At 44.5% G+C, this 10697-nt stretch overlaps 1 protein-coding gene across 3 annotated transcripts in view; it reads right to left on the reverse strand.

The window, feature by feature from the left end:
* ERG (ETS transcription factor ERG) overlaps positions 1 to 10329 on the reverse strand; it is a 112081-nt gene extending 101752 nt beyond the window's left edge. For 2 of the 3 annotated variants that reach the window (XM_039229350.1, XM_039229340.1), the window contains exon 1: positions 9422 to 9540. In XM_039229350.1, the coding sequence (XP_039085281.1) occupies positions 9422 to 9439 (18 nt within the window). In that variant the 5' untranslated portion in view covers positions 9440 to 9540. Of the gene's footprint in view, positions 1 to 9421; positions 9541 to 10023 lie in introns of those variants that run through there. The other variant, XM_039229359.1, reaches the window with a different exon arrangement.
* Between the last annotated feature and the right edge of the window lie 368 nt (positions 10330 to 10697).

Raw genomic sequence — 10697 nt, forward strand, 5'->3', positions numbered from 1 at the left:
GGTGGATAATGCTCAAGTCAGAGAATTCACAGCGTCACGCGTGTTTGACCTTGGACGATATTCTTCTTTTACATGTGGCCATAAACACACTTCTAACTCGAAGAGTTCCCATAAGGGGAAGTAAAGCAGACGTATGGAGACTGGTTTGGGTGACATTGACCTGGCCAGTCTCCCCTGTACGGCTTTATCCCAGATGGAAGGCCCCATCCCTGACCCCCAGGAGGAGGCAGGCCGTCGAGAATGTGGAAGGAAGCAGATTCCAGAGGAACCTCTGAGTGTTCGCGAGGGTCCAAAGGGTCCTCCTCCTCATTGCTGTTGTCTGTCCTGTGTTTGAATTTTTTTTTAATGTTTTATTTATTTTTGAGAGAGAGAGAGACAGCGTGAGCAGGGGAGGGTCAGAGAGAGAGGGAGACAGAATTTGAAACAGGCTCCAGGTTCTGAGCTGTCAGCACAGAGCCCAATGCGGGGCCCAAACCCACAAGCCGCGAGATGATGACCTGAGCCGAAGTCAGATGCCCAACCAAGTGGGCCACCCAGGCGCCCCGTCTGTCCTGTGTTTGAACCCTCCTGGTGGGTGGCTAGCTAGTGCAAAGAGGGAGAAGGAGGAGGGAAGGAAGGTGAAGGTGAGAAGAATAGAGAGAACCAGGGAGCGACAGGGCCCCGAACGTCTTCTCAAGGAACGGCCATGCACAAACTCAGCTGCAAGCACCCCCTCCCCCAGTAAATCTGGAAATGACCTCCAGTGCAGATAAAGTGCTAAGATTAATGGAGAAGTCACTGCCTGTAAGGGTTTTTACTTCATCACAGAGGAAGAAGAACATGTTGGAGGAAAATTGGCTACTTGAGGGGGAAAAAAAAAACACAACCGAATTCACAAACTGTTGTTATAACTGAAAAGAGAAAAAATAAAAAGCTTTTGTGGATTTCCTGACTTTGGTCGTAGAAGAAAAATTTATGTGACTCGAGTGAATAGTAAAATTAGCTAACATTTATGAAGTACTCTGTAGGCACTCAATTGCTTTCAGTCAAACTCAGCAGAACCTCAGGAGGTAGGAACTCTAGTTAGACCCCCTCCACAGATGGGAAAACCCAGATTTTGTAAGTGAGGTGAGTACTTGTCCAGGGTGAAGGGCTGGGAAGGCTATTCCCAGTTTCCCAAGGAGGTGGCGGTAAGAACAGCAGAGGTGAATTCACCTGCTGGTTCCCATGGCATCAACTAAGACACGAGCCGCCATGTTCCAGGCCAACCCTTTCCTCTGTCTCCTCCCTTCCCCTGCAAGCGCGATAAGACCCATGCTTTCCCCACAGAGGCTATTTTAAGGATGCTGTGAAGACCCAGAGTGTATCAGTGCCTCCCCGGGGCCAAGATAAACGCAGGCTGTGCTTGCTCTAACCTTCAGGCTTCGGTCCACCTTTGGAACATCAAGTAACACACACATACAATGCAGATCCCAGAAACAACTTCGCAATATTAAACCACGCACACTTTTTTTTTTTTTTTTTAACTTGGAGCAACGTCTTGGGAAATCTACCTCAAATTGAGACACAAACTAATTGTGTTGACAAACCCCAAAGTGTTGTTTCAACCATTTCCTCTTCCTCAAAGGTGAGTATCACATGCAGACGGGTCAGTTGAAAACATGATATTCAGTAAGACCCAGTGGGACGCAGAGGACAATAAACTTGCCACCGGCTGACGATCTGAATTAATGGCCTTGGGGAATGTGGATATGAGGATCAGGGGATTTCTGTCTTCCGTACAGGCTCTGTGTCAATACACGACAAAATATATCAATTTGCTGTTCTGTGATTGCATAAAGGGAAGAGACTTGATCAATCATCAAGGTGAATGATTTAAAGGCAACCCTGTTAAATTCAACAGTGCGGGTTGTATGCAGGATAAGTTATAAATGTTCTTTACTATTTTGTCCAGAATTCGACACACATTGTCTTGAACAAAAGCATTGGAAGTAACAGCCCTGACATTTGTGTTATGAATGAATTATGATGTGTTTCTTTTTAATTTTTTTAAAAATTGTAATGTTTTATTTATTTCTGAGAGAGAGAGAGAGACAGCATGAGCAGGAGAGGTGTCAGAGAGAGAGGGAGACACAGAATCTGAAGCAGCTCCAGGCTCTGAGCTGGCAGTCAGCACAGAGCCCGATGCGGGGCTCGAACCCACGAACTGTGAGATCATGACCTGAGCCGAAGTCGGACGCTTAACCGACTGAGCCACCCAGGTGCCCCTGATGTGGTTTTAAAAATAAGTAATTTTGCTTGGCCTTGGCCAAGCTTTGCTCCACGCCTCCGTACTTATCTGTGCACAACAGCGATTACCGTTCTTCCCAGAGTTTAATCCCATGAGCACCCCCGCTGAAAGACTTGTAAGGGCCTGATGGAAAACGGAGCTGCAAGTTGATTAGCAATGCCAAGGCGAGAGCAAGGAAGTTGATACTTGGGATGAGGAAACTTAAATCAGCAGCTGATCTGGAATCTGTAACTGTTGCTGCCCCTTGGATATTGCCAAATATGGAAAGAATTCTTGTCACCAAGCACACACAGATGGGTGCTGGAGTTTGAGCTCTCGAACTTTCTGGCATATTACCTTGATTAGTCACCAAGGGTAGAATAATTGCTGCCAATGGGGTTTTTCACACAAGAGGAGTAACGAAATTAGGCGGTTATATATAACAATTTTCATTATTCCATTATTTAATGTATCACTAGGTTATTTGATACATCGTTTTTCTGAATAGTCATTTAGTATCTCAGGCTTGGGCAAAGAAGAGCGAGAGAGAATACGATGATAAATTGAGGGGAGACAAATGGATGTGTGTTACTTGAGCAAGTTTCTTGGCCTCTCAAATCCTTTATCCTCGTGTGGACAAAAACCAAGTGGAATGAGTATCACACAAGATAATGTGAGCACCCAGCAGAGAGCCCAGCCCTTAGGCAGTTACAAGGATGATGTTAATTCAGATTATGAACTCAAGACACAACAGCTACCTCTTCAAAAACGTTTCCCTCTGCTCTTTTAAACATCGATTTAATTCCAGTTACCTAAGTTTTCCTCAACTAGAGAAATACCACTAAAGAGCTGTGACTGCTGTTTAAAATCTACAATAATGATTCATTACTCTGACGCCTTAATTTTCTCCTTCTGACCTCAAAGGATTTTCATGAAAAATAAATGGACAGATATTTATCGAACGCCTACACTCCACCAGTCGCTGTCAAGGACACAAAAGAGATGGACAGATGGTCACTAAGAAGGAGTTGTGAGGCTTACGTGGCTGCACACGTGACGTGGTCACAGAGTGTTCGCACCCACAGAGTGGGGAGAACATGCTGACAGGAGACAATGAAGTGGAAAGGAAAGGACAGAATGAGGAATGATCTTAAACTTTAGAAAACATGCCGCAGCCAAGCTCAATAAGCAGAATGTGTGGGAAATAAGTTTGATCAAACAGGATGAAGGCATGAATAAGAAACAGATCCAGAGGTCATAGTGGCCACTACTTGAAATGGGTTCATGGCAAAAAAAAAAAAAAAAAGAAAAGAAAAGAAAAAGAAAAAGAATGAAATATGAAATATTATAATTAAGGACACACAAATAACAATGAGATTCTAGCGTTGCCTGTCAGAATAGCAAAGATTCGAAGACTAAAATAGGCAGAATTGTACTGAGTGCTTCAAACTGGCCTCATCTATGTCTAGAGGTGGGAAGTGGTATAATCCTTCTGAAGAGTAAAGGGGCAAGTTTTTTATAACTGACAAACATCTTATTTTTAAGTGTTTATTTTTGAGAGAGAGACAGACAGACAGAGACAGAGTAAGAGCAAGAGAGGGTCAGAGAGAGGGAGACACAGAATCCCAAGCAGGCTCCAGGCTCTGAGCTGTCAGCACAGAGCCTGACACGGGGCTCGAGCCCATGAGCTGTGAGATTATGACCTGAGCCAAAGTTGGGTGCTCAACGACTGAGCCACCCAGGCGCTCCAACTGACAAATATTTTAACTTGGCAGAGACTTTAAAAATATGTACGCTCCTTGCCCTAATAGTTCCTTTTATAAGTTTCTTTTGTGGATAAACAGTTCCTTTATTCACGCCAATACCAATAACGTGAATTTAAGAGAGAGAGAGAACATATTGCAAAGCACGTAGTGAAAAATGGAAAGCAATGTTCTTTTCCATAACAGGCTATTGGCTATATCAATTGTAACACTTATTTTAGATGACATCTGATTAAGCCTAAAACTTCTGCTTCTTGAGAATGTTTAGTGACATGGGGGGAAATCAGAACAGGACAGAGTAGAACATAGGGTAAGAAGAGCCACCAAATGTTGGCAATTTTCTCTGGCTGGTTGAGATCAGGATCAGGATCAAGAGCAACTTCTATTGACTTCGTAATGCTTTTTTTTTTTTTCATTTTCTCTACAGTGAGTAGGTTTTATTACTAAAATTTGTGCGAGACGACAAGATGAAGTTTTCAAAATTAACGAGAGAACAGAAGAGGGAAGGTGCGGCAATAGTCCCCTCCTTGCCTGAAGCAGGGGCGAGATGTGCCCGGGCCTCTGCCGTCCTTCAGCGAAGCAGCAAACGGCCTCCACCCTCAGAGCAGAACCAAACCAACCCTCTGAGCAGCCGCACCTTGAGTGACCTCCTGCTGCATCCCCCCCCAGCCTGTGTGTTTGGCACCTTCCCTGCTGGACCCTAACCCTCCAAGCCCTCCTCCTCCTGCCCTCTCCTGGCTCCCTGACTCCCAGACCCAGGCACCACCTGCCCTACGTGGACGACCTCAGGACTGATGAGTAGAATCAACCCTGTTCTTTCTGAAAGCATTGGAACAGGGATGGTGCAGCTCTGGGGTTCAAAACTGAAGCAGGATAAAGGGAAAGAGAGAGAGAATTCAAAGCAGGGCCAGAAAGACCCTGGGTTAAATCCATTTGGATCGTCTGACGGCACCTGCCTTTTATTGAGCACATACTAGAGGCTCTATATTCATACCAGCACAAGACAGGATAGCCATTATAATCCCATTTCGCAGGTGGGGAAACTGAGGCCTGACAGCTTAAGTTCCTTCTGAAGGTCACATGACTCGTCAGGATCCAAATTCAGGTGTGTCTGTAGCCAACCTCATACAAGGAATGAAATCTCAGGGGCCAAGTGACAGAGCCCAGGGCCAAGAACAGCTGTCCTCCATCCTGTTGGGACAGAAGGAGCAGGTGGGTCCTGTGGTTTGAGGTGTTCCCTGGCCCTAAAGGGAAGATCCTGCCAGAGCCAAGAGTGCTGTCTAGAAAATACTAGAAGGACCTGAAGACTGTCTCTGTTAGACACTCTTGTCGGAAGATCTTAGACGGCAGAGAAACTTGCACAGTCCTGGCTTTCCCACACCCGCTGGTTGGGTGAGTCTGCATCAGCCACTAAATCAACGCATCTGCCAAGTTACTGGGATGCCAAGGTGGAATTTTCTGCCTTGGGTCAACACCTCTACAGAGGGAATCTTATCCTAAGTTCTCAACACAGAAGTAAGATCTCCTGAAGGCATCAGCAACGGTGGTTTAATTTATTTTGTTTTTATGTGTGCTTTTTCAAGAGCTCTAAACAAGTGTACATATGTGTGTCTTTGCTGGATTTTTTAAAAAAATAAAGGCCTATTTTGCAAAATAATAATAATAATAATGAAATAATCATTTGAAAGAAAATGTCGATAATTAAGAAATGATTCTGGCTTCCAGAATATTCTCTGAGAGCACTGTGGTCCTCGGTCAGCATATTTAATGGGAAAGAATCCAAAAATTTCATTGTTCCCTGTTCTCCTTTCCATTGTTACTGATCCAGGGTGCTGAGTGGACACAGGTGTGGGCTCAGACTCGGACTGTTAGGGAGACTGGTGCTCCATCCGGGGCTGGGGGGCGGACTGTATGAGAGAGCTGCTCACAAATGCAAATGGCAAGTCCCTTTAAGGCAGTAGCCTGTACTTGCACTTTTAGGCAAGGACAGATGATCAGGGCCTCTGCTCCGGGGACATGACATTTACATAGCGAGACAGCAGCATTTTACATTTTACATTCCTTTCACGGCCTGAATCCCTCCCACCACCCAAGTAATAAGGGATGAACCAAGTCTCATTCTGCACAAGCCAATGGGCCAATGAAAACTCACATGCCTAGAGCCATTCAACTCATTAATCATATGCACCCAAACCCTAGGAGATGAACCTTCCTCCTATAACCCCGAGCTTTTTACTAACGTTTCCTTCACGCATGAAGGCAAATATTCAGAGTGCCTGCTATGTGCAGAGCATGAAACATATAAAATAAGCAGGATGTTTTTAAATTAACACCATGTTTCAATCATCATCTAACCCTCCAACCTTTGTTAAATCAAAGTAACTTCTTTAAACAACTAATTGAAACAGTGATGCATCTCCCTCATCAAGCCTTGTAACTTTCCACATCCTGTCTGTTTCTAAGATGCTTTGCATCGGCCCTGCTCTCTCCTTGACCCTCAAGTGTCAGACCTCCGTGATAATGGAAAATCCCCACGTTCTCACTGTGATCACTAAGGATCTTGGAACTCTAGGATCAGGGATTGCAACATGGGGTTTGTGGCCTCCCCAGGAGTCCAAGAGTTGAATTGTACTTGGATAGAATTAGCTTCTGTTGTCATCCTAAGTGTCCCTTTCGAGGCATTTAGAAGCATTTATCCTAGAAGGGGCTGCGGGCTTTCATTAGACTCGCAAGTGACCCAGGGCACACTGTAAGGACCAGGGAAGTCTTTGGGAGGTTGGATTAAAAATCCTAACCAAAGCACAACCCAGGTCTGAGGTTTAACAACCGGCTCCTTGGAGTCTTGAAGCAACACCGCGCTGTTCCGTGGGGACCTGGGGAAACAGGCTGTTAACGCCTTGCTGCTAGTACTGTCATATGGTGCGAAAAGTAAAAAGCAGATGGGAAAACTGAAACTGAACCATGAATTATCTGTGGGGACATCATCTTTGATGCTTACATGTTTTTATGAGACCTCTTAGAATCTGATCTTAAAATCCATGGACACTTAGAGACAAACAGGAACTCTCAGGTAGGCTCCAAAAATTCCTTTACTTCTTCCAATGCAAACTTTTTGTTCCCAGTTGCAAACACCAGGGGAAAATATAGCGAGAATCACAAAGCCGGGAGAAATACATTTAGCTTTTCATACTGCCTCGCAAGGTCTTATACATATTAACACCAAATAAACAAACAAACAAACAAACAAAGCTCACTCCAACGGGGAGTACCAAATTCAGTGCATCTGATGCTTAATCGACTGATTTATTTACTGAAACAACGACAACAACAAAAAACAGTGCGTTTGAGACCAGAAATTGCTGTATGACAGGCTGTTTCCTAATTCCAACGGACAGCCGTAATTTTCCTTACGCTAATTTCGGTTTTGCACTCACATAATTAAAACTGCCGTCAACAGAGTCAGGCCGCCTTTTTCCACTCTATAAACAAGTCTGTAAAATCGTCGCATTACTTTGCCCAGGAAGCCCAACAGAACTAGTCTTAAAGGAAGTTCCCTATAAAGAGGGGCTATTTTATTTGGACAGAGGATTAAAAAGAATCCCCTTGAGGTCATTTTAAAGCTCACCTGAGATAATACACAAGATACAAACAAGGCAGTGCCGTCAAACGTGAAAGCGAGCAAGAGTATCCAGACAAGTATAAACTACCACCCAAAATTTATTCTAGAAGTCATGAAACATCCAAGTTTCAAAATACCTTCATATCCTCAGACGAGTATACTTTAAATTAAACAGTATAACACATCTGTGTTTTGCAAAACATACCCCACAGTCTAAAGGACGGTCTGTTACTTCAATGTCCTTCCATACACTGATTTTTTTGGGAACACATATAATTGGATCAAGCTCTTCAAAATTTACAGAGTATTTGATTTAAATTGTTATGAAATATGGACATAATTAAGAGAGAAAATACGAATGAAAAGGGTAGCATTTTGGATTATGCAATCAAATAATTTCTGCTCACATAGTTGAAAGGGGCACATCAAACCTTCAATTTTAAAATTCTTTTCTATGATAGTGTCAGCAGACTTGGATCCTTGAAGCCAGAGAAAGGAAAACCTCTGTAAGGTTAGTCTTTGATATGTGATTTTTTTTTAACATACATTATTGAGAATTCCTGGAAACAGCAAACATCCTTTGAAGAGTGAAAACTGAACAAAACTTCTGAGACACACTACCTAGGGTGAGTATTAATCATAACCTCTAATGCAAACATTTCAGATACTGAACCAAGGAAGATTTCTGAAAATGCCTTGGCTCAATTCTGGGCAAACTTCCGTAGTCGTGAGCTTTCACATTAACCAAAACCCTTGATGAAAACACAGCTGAACACTTCCCACCTACAGGCAGCAAAACTAAAGACACACAACAAATAAAGCTTTGCTTTCCTTCCCTTCGGTAGGTGTTTGCTGCTGAGTTTTTTCATTTTTACCAATGTCACCAAGGCGGGAGGGCCTTGAAAATATTTCAACAGATCACCACTTCATAGCCCCCATTCTACTGCCCAACACTCGCCACTAAACTGGCTTCACTGAAAGTAATTAGGCCGCGTTTAGATTCCCGTCTGAATGGATTCACCTCCCCATTAATTTCTATACACGATCTACTGGAGACATTGGCACGAAAAACACAGCAGACCACGTACCCCAGAGCAAAGAGAATCAACCGATAGGCTGCCGCTCTCCCATTCCCACAGACCAACTGTGACGGTCAAGAACGTTTACTCACAGCGCGTAGAGGAGTATTTTTATTAAAGGTAAATATATAACTGAACAAACCGATTACCACCGTTTGAGTTATGAGAACGCTCCGTTCTCAGCACGAAGGATCCAAAGAGCAAGTCAACATTTTCGTGTCTCATGACCAACCACCACTCGCCCGGCACCTCTTCCTCGCCACGGGGGCTGGCTAGCAACCCCAATGCTCAAGGAGTCTTTCAGAGCATCCAGAAGTCCATTTACAAGCCCATCTTTTTTCTCTGACCCTTCCCTCCAACCTCTCCGAGTCCATCGCCTTCCAGCAGATACACATCCACGCACCGCTAGGGATAGTTAAAGAACACGAAAATTCAGACGCGCTCCGAAAAGCCTTCGCGAAAGTCATCCACGGCCCTCAACAGTGAATTTAGAAACCCCAATTTTTTTCCGAGTTTGAAGTTTTTAAGCCTTGCGGATGGTTGGAGTAGGAAAAAGGAAATTTACTAGGCAGTGCAGAGGAAATCTTGTTGTCCTCTATTGTGGCTCTGGGGGGTGTTGCCCAATCCGGACTTATCTGCCTTGATAAAGGAAACCAAAGAAAAGAGTAACGAGCGCAAGATTTTGTCAAACGAAAAGGAACCCTCTCCTTACCTTAATAGTGCTGGCCATAATGCAATCAAGTTTATTGATCGTTAATAAATGTTAATAATAATTATTGCTTCTCTCTGACCAGAAAGTAGTTTTGATGAGGTTGTTTAGAGCGGATGAGATCGTGCTAAGTCTGGGAAATGAAGTCAGCCAATGGCAGGAAGACGTTTCTATTGGCCCTGGCCGCCGGGCCCGGAGAAACAGGATATTTGGGAGTGGAGAGATAAGGCACCCTGAAAACAATGTTGTTTTTCTTGATGATATGCAGCCAAGAGATTTTTTTTTTAATTAAAAAAAAAAAAAGGCATCAATTGCCGGGACAGGGACCACCACAGCAGGTGTGACTTGGTGTGCGGCGTATGGCACGCCGCGCACAGGCAGGATGCAGATGTGACGGGACTCCGCGTGGCTTCGCACGTGCTGTGAGCCCTTGGGCACGGGGCGTGGGGGGCCCCCCGCAGCCGGGTGCCAGGCCTCCTGGGCCCCCGCCTCCCTGGCCCTGACGCACACGCCTGAGACACAGGACCCGCGCCGCCCTGCCCCACACGCTCCCTGTCCCTTTCTCCAACACGGAAACTTTGCAGGTACAACTTATTTCACGTTACCGTATTTGCCTGCTGATGTTTCACGACCTTCACGGATTCAACATCTCAAGTGCGTATTCCAGAAGAGTTTCATTTTCTCTTTCCAAACACATGTAATTTTTTATTGGCTCCACAGTAAACCCGTCAAAAACACGCCAAGCCTCTAGAATTAGTACGGTGAAGCAAGACACAGAGAAAACTAATCAAGACCATCAAATCCTGGTCTTTAAAGATGTATTTAAAGTCCAAATAACTGAAACGACTACAAATGGTTTATCCTGTGAGCAGCCCGTCCCCCTCTGACAAAAGTCAACACCGTGGGCCACAGACCCTCAGAGAGCTCTTGACTATGCAGAGAAACAAGGTGAAGACCTCTTTAAGTGGCTTTAAAACCCAAGCTGTAAGTTCAGGGCCACACGTCTGTTTTCCACTCAAAGGAAGTACAGCTAATGTAAGCCTGAACATTCCTTAGAGGACTTCAGGCCTTTCTCATTTTCAGGAAATTACTTGTTCTCTGGAAGAAACGACATTTTGCTTTGAATCTAGCTACACAAAAGTTGGACCAGTAAAGAAATGTGGTCTCCACCAAGGGGACCTTCAGAACACAAGACACCGAATCCTGAGTCATTCAGCAGCTCTTGGTTCTAGACCTTCACTCGGACTTCAGGCCTGCACATGTCGGAGTTCTAGAAACT

This window comes from Hyaena hyaena, unplaced genomic scaffold (genome assembly GCF_003009895.1).
Source record: "Hyaena hyaena isolate Hyena2069 unplaced genomic scaffold, ASM300989v1 scaffold_2, whole genome shotgun sequence".
Classification (NCBI taxonomy): domain Eukaryota; kingdom Metazoa; phylum Chordata; class Mammalia; order Carnivora; family Hyaenidae; genus Hyaena; species Hyaena hyaena.